Genomic DNA, 17,810 nt, shown 5'->3' with positions numbered 1-17,810 from the left:
GTTGGTTGATCTTGGTTTTGCTTCCATTTGTTAGGTTGTCAGCTTTAAAAGGGATGGAAATACAAACAAAAAGCTCAATTTCATCTTTACATTATAAGCAAAAGTTTGTAAAGCTGTAATTGTGATTTGCCACTGGAAACTCAATGCTCTAATGGATTACAGCAGAATAATATATTGCATCTGGCTTCTTTTGCCTCAAAAACTTCAACAGTACTGTACATATAATCATTTTAAGATGCAAAAGTTTAAAATAAATGAGGGACCTCAGGCAACATTTTTTAGTATGACTATGTGTATTCATGTATCAAAGGAGCTGATTCACAGTGTAGCGTATTTAGGCTACATAGCCTCCATCAGTAATGTCAGAAAATGTATAGCTACAGGCCTGCCAGGGTTCTGGAAGCAAACGTTTGGAGCTAAGCAACACTTGCAATTTCTTGTTCTTGGTTTAAGACTAATCTGAGATCAGAAGCAATGATGAAAGAGGATGTCTTCAAAACATTGTGATCATCCACCAGCCTAAACACCAAAACCTCAACAATTTGTTCAATGGAACAGTCAGTGCATTTTCACGGTTAGTGCAGGAGCACACCTGAGCACTGCATTCAGTGCATCACAGGGAGGAGATAGATTTAGAAGTGGCTGTTTAAAGTGTGGCCAGCTGGCAAGAGAATTCCAGTCTCCAAAAGACCTCTATTCTAGTAATCACAAGAAACAGCAAACCTCAGAGGCTTTGTTTATCATTTGCATAAGCAAATTGCAAAACCTCATGGAATTACTGTCATTATGCTTGTTCCAGTGTTCTACTGTTTGAAAGAATTTGTTCAATTTTTCTGTAACAGGGAAAACTCTGCTTTGAGCCTTCTGAGGGGAAACCACTTCTGAGGGAAGACAATTTCTGGCACCTGGCAGCATCGTGGAACTGAGTCCTTCACACATAGTGGGACTGGAGATCTTGCAATAAGCACTGCCAAAGAACAAGCTACACTGCAGCAAAACCAAAGAAAACATTTGTTGGAGGAAAGGCCAAAGTGCGGAAGATACAAGAAAGGGAAGGTGTTTGGCACATAGAAGTTGATAATACTACAGCTTGGTTTGTTGCCCACAACCTTTTATTCAGGTTATTTTCCTCTTCCACAGGACCAAGGGAGATGCTAAAAGATAGATACAGAAAGAATTCAAGTTACCCAAAGTGAGACTTAGGCAGGTGCTACAATGAAACTCATCCTGTTCCTTACCTAAAATTATCAGATACTGAGGTTTGTAAAGTTAAGAGTAATGTGCATTTAGTTGTTTCACCTCTTCATATGTATCCACTCTTGGTTCCCAGCTCACTCCTACGGCCATCAGAGAGCTGGAAAGTAGACATTCCTTCCCCTAAATCTCCTAAGGACCTGACTTGCCAGGCACTTCCAGCACCTCAGACATCATTAGGATCAAGTTGCTCAGAAACCATGGCAGACATCAGTTAATTCTACGCAATGCACTCCTTTTGGTCACTACTGCTATAACAGGACAATTAGTTCAAAAAGAAGTTATGCTGACTTAACCCCTTTTCTCTCTGAGAAGGCACAAACCCATGCCTAAGACATGCCTTTTTTGGCTTGCGACACTGTCGCCCAGTAACACCATTGTGTTGACACCACAATGCAGCGACAAAACTCAGGTCTCACTAGACCAGAAAGTGAGCACAAGCGCTCACTAGCCGCCATTCAAGGCTCTCGCTCATGGGCAGAGGAGCAAAGAGGGCTCTTCACCAGCCACTGAAAAAAATCATACATGGTTGATGGACACAGTTTCTCCTCCTGGCTGATCTTGCTTTTCCCATCAGTGCAGCCGTACTCACTCTTTGGCTCACTGACTTCTTTTCTGCAGTCTTTGGCTCAACTAATCCCTTCGTGCAGGGTGGCACATCAGTACCAGGAGAAGCGGAGGATGCTTCTCGGGCACATTAGTCCAAAAGTCATTAATTAGGATAAACTTGTGGAAGGCGAGATGTGGGTTTGGGCATGCTCCTCCACCTCCTTAGAAGACAGACTCAGACCCACACCCTGCACCAATACTTCATGGGTCTACAATAAAGCATCTGCTATAAAATGGTGGTCACTGCCACTCTTCCCCTGATTTAAAGGGTGGCCGTGCTCCGTGCTTGTAAAAGAGAAATACCAGTCCTGAAATCCCAGAGATGTTCAGGCCTGTAGATCCTTAGAGGATGAGAGACTTGCTGTAGCCCTGAGTGAGATGTCTGAATGATGGACTCATCCATTCAGCACATGGATTGCTTTGGATGACATTCAGAGACACCACAGCACCTAACGTTCAGGCATTTGCTTCCATGAGTCACTTAGGCACACATTTCCAGGACACCATGCACCAAGTCCCTATTCTGCACTGACCTTCTCTAGCTCCTGCTGATAAGCAAAAAACCTGCTGTCCATCTAACGGAGCCTTTTGTAAACTAGATGCAAATATTTTTTTATCCTATTTAACATCTCAGCTGGGCACAAGCAAGTGAACAACTTCTGCCTTGGGACAGCAAAGAGATGACAGATGTCTCCTTGTTCCTGACCTAGAGGGCAGAAATTTCACAGACTTGCATACAAGACAATTGTTTAATACGTTCACAAATCAATTTTATTAATTTAAAACAAAATTAATGAAGAAAAATTCTGTACACAATTGTGGACACAACACACTTTTTGTACAATAAGGCCCAGATAAACTTTTTTTTCAGTCCGCGAGTGACTAAAAATTGAAAAGAGCCAAAAAAAAAAAAAAAAAAGACAACCAACCCCCCATCACTGTCTACTTTGCTTGAGGAAAAAAAAAAGGCTAATTATAGTCTCAATTCTAAAAACTACCCACAATGTGCTTTATGTACGTATGCGAGTACTGCGTGAATTCCAGTACTCATACTGGGTAAAGTAAAGCACATGTGCAAATCTTGGTAGGATAAAAACCTCTCTGTTGGTAATAAAGCAATCCACAAACATTGAATTCTAGCAGCAATATGATTCCTCCAATAGAGAAGGGTGTTGTTTTGTAGCTACATTGGTGCTTTGTAGCTTTGCAGGTAGCTGTTTCAAGGCTGGTGTTTTTAGCAAAAGAAAACAAGAAGAAAAGCTGGAGAATGAACCAACAAAGCCGAGGCTTCTTTCTAATGAGAGATTTAAATTGGGCAAAGGGATTTGGTACAATTCAAGCTGAAAAATCAGACTAACAGTATATCTGACCAAGTAGCTCATGGCCTTCAAGATTAGAAAAGTCACAAGTCACAGAAAGACACAGTCTAGGTTTGTCCTGTAAATGGGTATAGACAAAAGCAAATTTTAACTCCTTGGCAATAACTATTTCAGTATTTCCATTGCCGGCAATGGATGTTATATCTTAGGAAAATCTGACTCCTGGTGGAAGAGGATTAAAAAACTTAAATGTATATGAGTATTCCTGTTCAATTTCTCCAAAATATTCTCATTTCTAATTTCTAAAAATAACAATGATGATAGTTTCCTTCATTTTTGCATGAGACAAAAACTATTCAGTACCAAGATTCCAATTTAAGTCATGTCTTAAAATATATTTGTGTTCTTTCTCTATTTCTTTATGGAATGAATCTCTTAATTAATTTCTCAATACTCTAAAAAAAGGATTAATATGTTAACTTTAAAAGAGGAAACAGAAGACAGCAAAGCACTCCTCTTCAGTTGTGTTTTATCTGCATTTCCTTTGAGGGGGGGAAGAAATCAATCTTTTCATAATCAGAATAAGTGAGAGAAGATAAAGGTAGAGAAACAGCTGAGAAGAACAAAACCCAATTCCTATTGACACTTGACATCCATGCTTTTGGTCTTGACAAATTTATCTAAAAAAATCCATTATCTACATATTTATATCCAACGCATTGATAAGGCACTGCACAACAGTTTTGTGCACACGTGGCCTCACTCTTCACCAACAAGGCATTACTATCTTTCAATAGCATTTACCTTAACAATATGTAAAAGAATCATTCATTATTACAAATTTACACAAAAAATTCTTCCTGTACATGATTGTCTCAGTGATGTACCTATTAGTTTAAATTAGACATATTTTAAACTACTCTGTAATGTGCTAAAATCAAAAGTAGTTGCTGTACCATAAGGCAAAGGCTTATAATAGCCTTTAATCCTATTATACATATCCTCAGTTATATGATGTCAAAATATAGTCTGTTCATAAATAAGTAAAGATGTACAGAGTACCCTGGGTATGAGAAACCAAAAAGTAAACCTTCTTTACAAGAAAATTACTCCACTGGTATTTTGAAAAATCTCAGTCTTCATTGTGCAATCAAGTTTGCTGTGTTGAAGAAACGGTGTGTGTCACATTGAAGAGTCTAAAAACTACAAAGCATTTGCAGGTCCTTTTTTTCTTCACAGGTACGAACCTTTTATTTCCTTTTTTTTTTCCTTCTTTATTTCTTTTTGGTAGCAAATACGGTAAAGATGAGTTGTTCAAACATTCACATGGCTTATTTTCGTTGGACTCACAGTACCAGAGTCAACAGCTGTTCTGAAGAAAAAGACATGCTCCTCCGTTTACTGAAAGGGCAAGGGTTAAGACCAATTGCAGCTGTACGTCAACATGTTGAAATCACAAAGTTCTGTAGTCCAATGCTGACACAAGACACAGGCATCCCGTCCACGGGCAGAAGGAGGCTCTGAGGTTTCAAAGTGCTGCTGAGCTGCTACAAGTACTCCAGTTCCAAGGCATGGTGAAGGGCCATAAGGTCAGAGTGGCTCGAGATCCTCCAAAATGGCATAGCGTGCTGTGAACAGCACAGACAACATGTAAAAATAACCCCAAGCATTCTGGCATTTAGACCCACCCATTGTCTTTCGCAAGGATAAGGGAGCACTGCAAGGAGAGGAAAATTGCTCTTAAAATCTCGAACCCTTCATGTTTATCTCTGGTTTCTCTGACCCACCCCCTCAGCATAAATTCTCAATAATAGCAAATCTATTTACCAACAGGAACAACAGCAAACACATCAGGAGATCGTAAGGAAGAGAGGGGTTTCTCATCTCTTTATAAGAAAAACAGATTTCAGCACGTTGCAGAAGAAAATATTATTTCTAGAAAAAATTTAAGAAAAATAACCTATACATGAAGCATGTGGGTAGTTTGAGGAAGGGAACGGAACTTGATTGAAAAAAAACCAAAAAATAAAGGAAGCGAAAGTATTATTTACTATCAAAACGTGTTTGTTCCTTGTGGAACTCTCCCTGGCAGGTGAGTACATAGCCATGGTGATTCAGAATAGCTCATGTGTTGCTCACATCACTTTGAAAGGAATTTTATCCCTGTGGTTTGTATAACATTGCTCATTATTAGCACTGATCATAAAACATCTTTTCCATATGGGACAATTTTAAAATAAATACGTATTTTTTTCCTATTAGCTGTAATAAAATCTGTCTGGAGCACAAATACATTTGCAAAGAACCTGAATAAACCAAAAACACAAATACCAGGAAAAAGCACACATTACCTCACCCATAAAGGGTAAAAATCTGATTAAGAACTATCTTTATACTCTAAACCAGGGACTACAGTGTTAGGAAGGAACTTTTGCATAACTAAGAAAAAAGATTACCATCAGCTTTCATCAGGAAAATATTCTATAAATCCCATGGGAAAACAGTTTCAATTCAACAACATTCTGAAGGCTAACATGATCATGTTCACCTTTTCATTGGGTCAGCTTGTGTCCTGGTATCTTTAGGAGGCAAACCACAAGCAATGTATTATCACAATAGCTTCTGAGTTCCCCAAGCATTTTATCTACAACTTCTCAGAGAGGCTTTCTTCATCCTCCTTCAGCACTTCCTGAGTAAATTCCTATTTCTGCTGAAATCAGTGGCAAAACTCTATCTCTTCTGATTATCACTTCTACGCTGACGTCCTTTTTTCATTCAGGTCTTCTCCTCAAATTTTAAGTTAGAGAACAATTTTGAAAACAATATGAAACTCTCTGTTTCCAGCTGCATGTTTACTGTAAGCCCTGTAATTTCACCTTATACCTATCTCAGAAGGCAAACACCTCACCACAGAGCCTATCATAAATTTGTCTTCAGAAGCTCAAGTAAACATCTGTATGTCAGTGTATAAATAATAATTGTTTTTATTAGAAGAATGCTGCTTCAATCCAGATAATTATGTAATGATGAATTGGGTTGAATTTATAGAATAAAGAAGAGATTTTTAAAAGAAACAACCATGGAAGTAGCGGCAAGACTCTCTGAAGTCAAATGGCCAACTGTTAAAGAACAATCAACTGTTGCTCTGGTGAGAGTCAGAGAAGATAATACTGAATTAATTAATATTAATAAGCAAGACTAAAGAGTCGTACATGATCAGCAAGGGAGCGCTGTAAGGCATCTGGAAAACACGCACCCCATGCAGGACAAGTGTTAGCAAGTAGAGTAGCAAAATTGGAGGGACTGCAGAGTGAAGGAGGCGGCGCTGAGCACCCGGTGGCCATGTTTCAGGGTTTTCACTTCAGAATAGCTCTAGTCTGCCATCATGGAAAAAGTGCCCGTTAGCAGCTGGAGAGCATTTCGTGAGCACCTGGACAATACACGGTTCTTTAGTTCTATCCAAAAGAATTCTGGTTGGTTTTGTTGTTTTGTTTTCTTCCCCCCCCAGACCAGTCCAGGATGTTAATCAAAGCATAGTGAGGGGGAATGACTCGAAGGTCTGCTTCGATATGACACTCCTGGTCTGAATTAAAATGTAATATGGATGCATCAACAGATACCCACATTCAGAGTATGCCTAGCTTTTAGAGCAAATAAATTTCTTCAGGAAAAAAATAAAATGACCCAGAAGGAAGCACCATTGGAAGAGTTTCTGTTCTGCTTTGCTTAACTCTAGATTGTTACAAAGCCTTGAGAAACAGCTGACTAAATCTCTGCTTGAAGATAAATGCATGAGCAATAGCAGCTTATGGAGAGAACAAAACAAACAAACAAAATAATTCAGAGACAATTGAGATGTTGTTGGAAAAAATGCTTATGATATTTCCAAAACACTTTTACAGATTAATCCTTTACTTCAGAAGGAAGTGTTAAACACTGACTACTGCACCTACTATTTCTACATCTTCAATCTAGACTTCCATTGTACTGTCTCCATGCTCCACAGCAACAGAAACTAGATGCAGTTAGCTCACTCAGTTACAACTCCACGTCCCAGTGTCTTCTCTGTTACATTATACAGATAGTCTATCCTCTGTGCTCTGTCAGGTCAGACACTGCTGCTTTCCAACTCATTTTTTTCATAAGGATTCATTTCTCGCACCATGTTCAGGAAATGAACCAGCAAGAGCAAAACGAAATAAAAATTCCTCATCATGCTGTTCCCTGGACTCTCCAAAGGTTCTGTGCACCTATCTCTTATTTAGGCTGTGAGATCTTCCTGGCAGAATTTGTAACATCTGATAGGGGTATTACATCAAGGACAAACGGGCACAGGTTTGTGCTTGCAGCAGGTCCGTGCAGTGTTTGCCAGCTGACTGCACTGGGCCGGTGGTGCTCAGCAGTGCTGCCCTCCCTTTCTTGCATGGCTGCAGTTTCCCTCTTCCCTCGGAAGCCCCCGTGCCAGGCAGGACCTACCTGCTCTCCCTGCCAGCCTACCATAGCTCCCTGCTTCTCTCAGTCAGCTCGGCACCAGCTCTGCCTCAACCACGGGGTCAGGGAGGTGTAAATAGCATACCTAAGATGTGGCGCGGCACGGAGTTTGGTGGGCACCCGCCTTTGCGCAGTGTCTCTGCAGAAGCCAAGAGTCAATGACATGGACACCCTCCAAGGTCATACAGCAAACTAATGAATAGGGAGGACTGTAGTAATAAATTCTTGGCTTCCAGCTCCCACTTCATGCAGCTCCAGCATTATATTGCTTCCCTAGTAACAACCTCAGCATCACAGAGCGTACACACACCAGGCAGCTAGGGCAGTTAAAGACCCTGATTGATTTAACAGAAGGTTTAGCTTCTGCTAAATCAAATCACAGCGATTCTTGCTAGATGCCCATATGCAATATCAAGTTTTGGATTACCCTCAGCTGTTTATGGTCAGATTTTAAACCAAAACTTTAAGTGGTCATTATTTTGGCTATACCTTTCTATTTCAAATTCACTTAAGTGTCCTCTGCTTTATTTATGTCTGTCTGTGAAAGGCGTATACCTCCATTTACTCCATGTAGTTACAGGATTGAGGTGTGGAATGATTCTGGAGAGTCCCATGAAAACAAGGAGGTTGCGTAAACCTCAGGATTATAATTATTTTCAGTTCTCCTGCATATAGGTCAAAAGACCAGCAGCACACTCCCAAGAAATAAAGCGCGCCAGGAACGCGGCGGCTGCACGGGGCTGGAATCTGCACTGTCTCTCTCTGCACGGCCGAACGCAGCCGATTCAGATCCCTATCTGTCTGACCCTACGGCACAGCCTTCATAGCTAAGAGGAGGGGAAACAAACCCGATACAGATCTATATATACCTATATGTATATGTTTGTGTATGTATATACAGTCTCACACACATACGTGTCCATATATACTCATGTGTGTTCACAGGGCATATACAGTAATTTTCACCTTACCTAAGACAACAAATGATTGTACAAAACTAAAACATTTAAAGTAACAAAATTAACATACAAAACCTTATACATTATTCCTGTATTAACATGCCCCATTTATCCACAACTATTCAGCCCTGTCAAAAGTGGCAACACACCCATGAAACAGAAGGACATTTTTTCTTACCAAATGACCAGGCAAGACTTTCTTTGTATATATATTTACTAAATACTGCCTTTAGAAAGCCATCCCTGCCAACACTTAGCATACACGTCATGTACAACACATGCCTTCTATTCTGAGCACACTGAAAAACGCTGGTATCTCATTTGCTGCTGCGGCAGAATGGATGACAAATGCTAACTGCTAATAAATAGGCGATGTAACTGGATGCATTAGTGTCTAATGAAACTGTAGGAAAGCTTTTCTTAATGCATATTGGAGGAATATGCATCTAGGCTTGTAGTAAAACAATGATTTTGTGTACTATTTCAATACCTTCCAAGTAAATATGAAACTTCTGTCTTTTAAAAAACATGAATTGTTTTGTAGATCATACCTGGTAATAAATACATTTATGAACTTTTTAATGATTTAATTTTGATGACATTTTGAAATGAAATAGGGTGGCAAAAGTTTGAATTTCGTTTTGGTGTAAAAAGCATGAAAAGTCAAATTATTAATTTACTAAATCTAACAATTATATTATTATTAAATAACCTAAAATATTAAGGTCTTTTATTTCTGAAATAGAAGCAATATTACTTTTCAGCATGTATTTACTAGAAGAACAAAACTTCAACTATTTTATTCAACAAAATGAAGTGTTTCTTTTAATACCTATGCAAAACAAGCCATTTTTTGATGGCAACACTGAAAAGCGCAGACTATCCTCCCTCCCTTAAATGAATACATATTTATAGAAAAACCTTACTCCTGAGAGTTGTGACGGATTTGAATAGAAAACTCATCAGTTTCTGTCATCTTTCACAGTATTTTTGTTGTGTTCCTGCCAGATTTGCTAAGCAGTCGTCTTTACTTCCTACCCCAAACCTGACCAGCACAGTGTGACTGTGAGCTTAAAAGCAGTGGCATATTGGATACCCATTTATATTCTATTTATTGCTCCACAAAGATTTATGATTTTTCCTCCCAATTTCCCTCCGAGGCAGCGTGACCATTTTGGAGACAAAGGGAGAAGCCGATTTGCCCAGGCTCTCCCCAATCACCTGATGTAAAATCCAGCTCCTCAGTGCAGAGAGCCTCCTCCTTTGTCTCCTCTCGCAAATTAGAAATCCTTTGGAGGATTCTCCTAAGTAGAAAAACTCAGGAGTTTTTTTCTGCCTTACGAGTATTTTCTGACTGTGTCTCCAAAGGCAAAGGCAAAAGATGAGCTCAAACCAACCAAACCAAACCAAACCAAAACAACAAAAAAACCCCCAAAACTCAAAACAAAACAAAGCAAGGCAAAACAAAATGCCGAGACAATGGAGTCTCTGGCAGAAAACCCCAGAAACTTATTCTGCAAAGAGCTGTGTCACCACAGAGGCACTCAGATGCAGCGGCTCTGACCCAGATGGCACCCACACCGATGCCGGCAGCCGTCCCGAGGACCACTCAGCTCTCACACCGGTTTCTCTCTCCCCTCCTCTCCCTCTTTTCCCGGGGAAGCTGATCCGAAGGTAGCAACCTCCGCGTGAACCCTGGCGTTACAGCCAAGCTGGCTGGTTGCTGAACTGATCCAGAAGGGTACGATTATTCCTCAGTCTGCAACGCAAACGTCCCGAGAATTTTAATTGTCTTATAAAATATTTTGCTGGAAGTGACAGCTAAACAAAGGTGTTGATACCATGGCTTGTCCCGTGCTACGTGAAATGTAAGAGCGTGAGTTTCCTCAGTGTATTGTATTTATTTTCATCAATCAAAAGAGGCATTTTATGAAAAAAGAGTCTATCCTAAAAATGTTTCTTTAAAGAGCAATGATCTTTTAAATGGTATTAAAAAGTTTATACTATTGAATTTTTACAATAATGACAATAATAAAAAGATATTAAATGTGTCCTATTGTTGTATTGACTCAGGATTTTCCATGAATGAAGGACATAAATGAAAATCTTGTTTTATGATGAAGCAATTGATAAGATTTTGGTAAATTATTTCTAACAACAAACTTTAACTTTCTTACCTCCTAAGCTGGAAGTGCAAGTGCAGCTCTTTTCACTACATGAACACAGAATAAAAAAATCTTTCAAATTAAATAGGCTTGAATTTATATGCTCACTTAAAAATACTCATTATAATTTATGTGTAATCAATGAAATGCTATTTAAAAAAGGGTGTACTGTTTACGCTCTAATTAGTGTAAAGAAACGTACATATACTAAAGGGCTTCACCACAGGCCAAACCCGTTCAGCAATGTGCTGTGCAAAGGGATAACAAAAAAGCTGTCCTGCCCTGAGAATATCACAAAACCCAACGTGCTGATGGGAAGGAAGGCAGGAAGGAACCAGCTAGCAAGGTTCAGGAGATAAGCAAGGCAATGGGGTTCATCATGGGACAGTTAACGCCACTTTGCATTGATGGGCTTTGGGTGTTTTTGCAGGGGTAAATCTCCTGTTTTGTTTGCACACTCTCCAGAGAAGGTCCAGGCTTTCACTGTTTTCTAATACAGCGATACTGTTTGTTCCTTAGACAGGGCATGTGTCTTTAAACTGAAGCACAGTATACACTAGGCTGCCTTCCCATGCTCACTCCTCCTAATAACCCTAAAAACAACGTGAGGAGCAGATAACCAAAAAGGCATCATCTGAGTTGGGAGCAGCTCCTCGTACCGCAAGGCACTGTGTGGTTCTTGCTCTTGCAGGATGCGAGGGCCAAAACGTAAGAGGGAAATCCTACTTTCACAGTGTGAAACGGTGACTTCTTTTTTGGTGGAGTAAGAAGCAGGACAAGAATCACAGAAGCATTTTCCTTAATCAGATTAATAGTTTCTGCAGAAAGGCAGGGCTGCTGGTCTACTTATTGACTTCTCTGGCATTGCTGCAGCAGATAATTTAATCCAGAGCATCTAACATGCTTTGAATCTGAAAATTCCTTCCACCGAGAAAGAATACACAGAAGTAATGGCACAAAGAAACTTTTCTATACTGCTACTCCTCTTAGCGACTGGAAAGGCTTTTTCTTATGCTTTTCTGAATCGTGTTTCCTGTTGAAAAAGGCATTGAATTAGATAATGTTACCGAAAAGACTACTCCTGCCATTATCATATACAACACGATTTCACCGAGCAACAGAAAAGGAACAAAGAGAAGTATTTTTTTTTCCCCCTGATCTTAAATGCAGCTTTTAAAATGTAATCATTTACAGCGGGAAAACATTTCTCCACAAAGATGAAAGGCATTTCTGAAGGAGAAAGGAGCAAACTGTTCCCGTCAGCCCGCCAAAGGGATATATGAAACTGAGACTCTGCAAAGTGCCGGGACAAGCTGGGAACCTACCCGCAACGCTTCGGGGGGACAAAACCCGGATCTCATGAAGCAAAACCAGTCAATGGTTGTTAAAACGCCATGTGGACTAATTAGTTTCACTTCTCCAATTTAGAAAGTTACAGTGGAAACAGATATAGAAGTACCACAGAGAGTTTCATGGTAAAAAAGCAGCTGTGTAAAAGCAATTTACCTGTAAAAGGAAGCAAGAACAGAAATGCCCATTTTCCTACTCTTTCTCCTATTGTTCAAATAGCCAATATTATGCCTCATTCCTCCAAGTGAAGAGCCTGTATCTGCTGTACTTGGGTAGAATACCAAGACTAGGAATACTGCTTATTATTTCTCAGTGGGAAGCGTTGCTTTTTATGGAGCTTACTCCACACTAGGAAAAAAAATAATGAATTCTTCCCTTCTTCCCAGGGGAAAGCAAAAAATAATAAAGACACGGTCAAATACTATCCTCTGCTCAGTTAACTGAGGTTATGAATGCAGGACAAGCCACAAGTAGTTACCTGAATGCAGAATCCGAATTATGGACTCACAAGGAAACTGAAATTTATGTACAACTACTCCACTCCTACATACCTTTTCAAGGTGTGACATATATGTATTTCATATAGTCAAATAGCACACTGCCTTTGATCAGTAAGAATCGCCATGTTTTGCTTATATTCATAACATCCTATGTGGTATTTTGGGATGCCAATGAAAACAGAACTATTAGTTCTTGGCGCAAAAGCCGTGGTCCATTTTCTGGCTCCTTTTTGAAATACATCAAACATACATAGCTAGCTTAATGTGTCTTTTGGAGAACAGCAGGGCACATCATTATCTACAGTTTTATGCAGCTTTCTACTAGATATGGTCAAAACATATTTCATAAAGCACAGACACATAAACCCAAACGTCAATGCGTGCTGTCCCATGTTGAAGAAAAGACAATTTTGCTTTCAGACTCTTGAAATCAACCCGCACTGAAAAAGGGCCATTACCTTTTTTGCACCTTGTTCTTCTTCGACACCATCCCCTATAACAACATATACTACTTTTCTTCCAAATCTTTGAATTATTCGCTCAAAACAACTTTCCTTTCCTGAAAGAAAAAGATCAGACTATTCAGGATAGGTGGTGATGGGATGACATCAAATAAATCAGTTTTTAGCCCGGATCTCCCCAGTACTATAATAAATAATTATAGTTACTGGGAGAGAAGAGCCTCTCCCGCAGGATGGCATATCAAGGCCGACTGCAGCTTTACTCCCACCACAGCAGCTGACAGGCAACCTTAAAATCTGCTCCGTGAGGTCCTTTAGTACTCATGCCATGGTAGACATAGTGTACTAGAGGTCTGCAATATCACCTTTTTTGTCTCCTTCCCTAATCTGAGACAGGTTTCGGGGGGGAATTTCCCTACCAGGAGAATTCTCTACTGGCTCTTTACGGCCAGTATCCTGAACTAAGCAAATTGATTGAATCTGAGTTGAAATTCTAGCTTTTCTCCACAACCTGTGACAAGATTAATCACAGCTCCTGAAACAGTAGTATCCTGACTTAGAAGGTCACCCAAAAGATTTAGATTTTAAAAGCCTGTAATCCAATACATGGGCAAGGTTCTTGATCCTGCACTGGGATCCATTAATGTGGCTCATTACTTCACTGCACAGACCTAGAGAAATGATCCCAGTGCTCCAGTCCTACATGCAGGTACCGATACTGGGAAGCTTCAGGTACTGGTACTGGGAAGCCAGAAAGTAAGTAAACGCTTACAGTTGAGTTTTCACAAATGCCACCATTCTGAAAGATCACTTCAGTCTGGTCATGGTACATGCTTACCTGTGTGTCTACAGCAGCTGATGGGAAAAATCGTGTTTTTCATAACAGTTATTTCAGCTACAGAACAATACCAGCGTAAAAACATATAGGCTGGAAATTAAGAAAAGGTTTCTAGCCTTAGAGAAGCTATACTACTCAATGATACCCTTTAACAGTAGCACCAGGCGTAAGAAACCTCCAACACTAACTAGGTTGAAAAAGTGCTTGAAAATTATGAAACGTGTCATGTTACAAAAATGTTATGCTTTCCTGTGACAGTCAGTGACTGAATGCAGTTTTCCAGAAACACCCTTCTGTCCTGTGCACGTGAAGTCACAAGTGAATATTTATTAAAATATGTTTCAATTAAACTGTGTATTTAAAGTATTATAATTCAAAGTTTTAATTTACTTTAAAGTTTTGACAGATGGCACTGTAACATTTCTATCCAGGAAATAGTTTTAAATCTTTTATGGTAATGCTTTCAAATTTCTACATAAAACTCTCAACCAAGTTTTTTTTTTTTAAAAACAAAACCAAACAAAAATAACCCACCATTTTTTCTTGGCCATTTGAGCTTCCTGTATTATAGATACTTAAGAACACATGAAAAATGTTTTCATGTAGCCCACAATTTTGAGGGAATCTGAGACAGAACAGATATGTCATAATCACGTTAAAAACTACAAGCACCATTGCCATCTGGTCCTATGTACTTCTACATACTCAGAATAACATCTTTTATATTGAACCAGAAAACAGAAATAAACATTTGCCCGGCTGAAGCTTATTACAGTCAGTATGAATGAACTTAAATAATTACATTCTGCAGCAAAACATTCTTGCTTCTGGTAAATTGTTTACTAAAATTTGCTCCAGAGCCCATGAAAACAAATGGAGCCAGGGCTTACCTTTACAGAATTTCTTCTGCTAATCTGGGGAGACTTCAGCATTCTATACTTATAGCCTATTAAAAAGCCTTCTCAACTGCTACATAGCCCCACAGTTTTGAGAAATTGAGACAAAAAAAGCAATTATATTTCCTCCTAACAGAGGCTTCATCAGTGTTAAGAGAGCTATATGAAGCTTTCTGTGCTGGATCATGACAAACATTTGAAAAGCACTTTTAGGATGCTTTAGCATGAAAAGTGTTTCATGAGATCAGGTATTACTGATCTCTACATTTGCTACAGTGAATGCATGTCAGAAATAAATACAGACTACAATATCTATTCATTTAGAATTGCAGATTCAAATGTATCACAACATTATAAAAATAGCTCACCTATTTTAGTTGCACTGTAAATATTCTCTATGGGAAATACAACCCCTAGTCCATACAACAAGACTTTTGCCAGAGCTGGAATTAGCTGAGTAGTTGTTACGAGAATGTTCACACAGTTTGTCCTACGGAAGAGAAAACACAAACATCCTTTTTTAACCAAGCAAAACAGAACAAAACAAAACAAAACAAAACAAAAGAAGGAAAACTTTATCCTTCCATCAGAACCCCTGACTATTATTATTGCCACTTAAAAAGAAAGTTATTTTTTTTCACCTTACAGGAGAGCAAGGTAGATGATTGGCATGGTCAGACCAGAACAAGGAATGACAAGAAGGTCCTCCAGGTTCAGCATTTTGCCCACCAGACCAGGCAGCCTCATCTAGATCATCAGCAGACATCCTAGAGTCTCCTAACTACCCCATACTCTTTGTACTCACCTCGAATGGATAAGGGTGAGTGCTTTCAGTGCAAGTGTTAACCAAGAATCCGTCAAAGCTTCAATTTCTGCTCTTAGTTGTAACCAAGCCTCTCTTTTTGCTGGACCAAGAAGACCTGTGGAGTAGATAAGGACATGTCTGCACCGAAATTAAGTAACGTTCTGTCATTTTCTTTTGCTTTCATTAGCTCAGAGACAATTTTCCACACACCGCAAACTAAACAGCTCACTAAACGCTACCATGTTAAAAAAAGGAATAGAAAACAAAAGTTCTTCCCTTTTACTACTTCTAATCTATATTTGTTAGATACTCCACAGTCACTTGCCTCCGACGTTATTTTTGTAGGTATTATATATTTCTTTTACTCGTCTGTAGCGGAAAGCCAATTTTCGCATCCAGTCCACTCCTCCGCGCACCCCTGTCGCAAGGCACAAATTCGCACTGGTGGCAGCTGCGGGAAAGCCATCTGTTCCGAAGTTATAGGTGCTAGTCAGAGATAAGAAAACCCGAGATTAACAAAAGGCAACAGGCTACATTTAACCACCAGCTACTCACTTTGCTGGGTTGCAAAGTCTAAGACAGCTAAAAAGAGAGCAGGCTACTGTAAGCGTTACAGTAGTTCATCGCTTTCCCAGGAACGAACTTGCAAAGTAACGTCTTATCTTGTTCAGTTCTCTTGTACCTTAAATCTTGACCGTTGTCGTCTGAAGACACGTCATCAATGTGAACCTGGTCGCATTCCTAAGGTGACAGAAAGACTTCGTAATTTTCTTGATCTTGCAAATCTCGAAAATAAAGCTATAAAAAACTATGAACAACCTACTCATCAGGGATATTTTTAATTGTGGAAATCAGTAGATGGCAGTCTTGTTAAAACAACTATTTTACCTACTTCTTGTGCTCATTTCTTAGAATAAATGCACACTATCATTAGCTACTACTGTTAAAGGACTTTCCAAAAACACATTTTTGTGTTTAGAAAGGAAAGTGGTTAAAAACAATTAGCATATGTGTTCCATAAACGTTCTTGTAGCCTTTCAGGTACCTTAAAACATCATGCTGCTCAAAGCTGATTCAGTCAGTGCATAAGTGTAACTGAAACCAGACATTTTGGTAAATGTAACATATTAGAAAAATTAAACCTGATGCTAACCGCCAATGAAATTATGACCTCTGATTGCTGTTGAGCCACACACCAACACAGCCTGAGGCCAGTGTTTCAGAAGAGTGCAGACGAAAAATCTGTTCCTAGTTTGCCATTCATTTGAGAGTTGTGAGCTTCCTTCTCTCTCTTTGGTCTTAGTGCATGAAAGCAGCATGCAAAGATGAAGAAAATCTGAACAGAAATAGCCAAATCAAACCATCTTTTTCAGCGACTTGTATGCAGACTAACACAGCACATTCATAATTAGCTTTGTCCATCACTAAATTAAAAATTGTAATGCATATTGTTTATCCACCAAAAAAACATTAGAACATTACTATTAACAATATAACTTTTGGCAGGAAAACAAATAAACCTCTGGCACTCTAGATCAATCTCAAGTCAATGCTTGAAACAATAACAGATTTCAATTATTTTAATAATTTCCTCTTCTCTTTCTTAATGTGAAGTCCTGTAACAAACATGATCTATTTTAAATGTGAAAATACTGCAATCCTTTATTTTTGTGTTACTGCTTTCCTCTGAACAAATTTTTCTCTCTCCATGGATTTGTGAGGAAGGGAGGGAAGATAGAAGTGGAAAGAAACTCAAACCAGCTGTTCCCTAACAGAATTAAAATCATGACCCTCAACCCTTTTTCTGAAACATCTATTTTCCAGCCAACCCTCTCCCAGCAAGCAGCAAACTCCAAGGAGGAAAAGACTTTGACCCTGTAACCTTCTCCTCCTCTCCTGAGGTCAACAACCTCAGATAAGAAAAAAGCTGAAGAAGTCTATCTGGCCTCACATGATGGCTGTGGATTCTAGATTTTTAAAAACAGAGGTCTATGAAAAATACCTCAGAAACTTTTCAAAAGCTTTGAGGAACAAGGTGTGGTCTTTTGCACTTGTACAACATGTATTTATTCTTACTGTAATACATACCCTTTTGTATTTTATGCAAAGGTAGCTTGTGCTAGAGAGAGAGGTAAGAGCAACAACAAGCACAGGAAAGACAAT

At 39.2% G+C, this 17,810-nt stretch overlaps 1 protein-coding gene across 14 annotated transcripts in view; it reads right to left on the bottom strand.

Moving 5' to 3' along the window:
• Positions 1–2,616: 2,616 nt before the first annotated feature.
• Positions 2,617–17,810, bottom strand: part of EYA1 (EYA transcriptional coactivator and phosphatase 1) — a 167,157-nt gene continuing 151,963 nt past the window's right edge. For all 14 annotated transcript variants that reach the window (XM_030012502.2, XM_030012505.2, XM_030012509.2 and 11 more), the window contains 6 exons: positions 16,330–16,388; positions 15,973–16,133; positions 15,648–15,762; positions 15,211–15,332; positions 13,106–13,206; positions 2,617–4,810 (listed from right to left, as the gene is read on the bottom strand). In XM_030012502.2, coding sequence (XP_029868362.1) covers positions 4,730–4,810; positions 13,106–13,206; positions 15,211–15,332; positions 15,648–15,762; positions 15,973–16,133; positions 16,330–16,388 — 639 coding nt within the window. In that variant the 3' untranslated portion in view covers positions 2,617–4,729. The remainder of the gene's footprint in view (positions 4,811–13,105; positions 13,207–15,210; positions 15,333–15,647; positions 15,763–15,972; positions 16,134–16,329; positions 16,389–17,810) is intronic.

This window comes from Aquila chrysaetos, chromosome 4 (assembly GCF_900496995.4).
Source record: "Aquila chrysaetos chrysaetos chromosome 4, bAquChr1.4, whole genome shotgun sequence".
Classification (NCBI taxonomy): Eukaryota; Metazoa; Chordata; class Aves; order Accipitriformes; family Accipitridae; genus Aquila; species Aquila chrysaetos.
The sequence above is the reverse complement of the archived record's forward strand: the minus strand, read 5'-3'. Positions and strand labels throughout refer to the sequence as shown.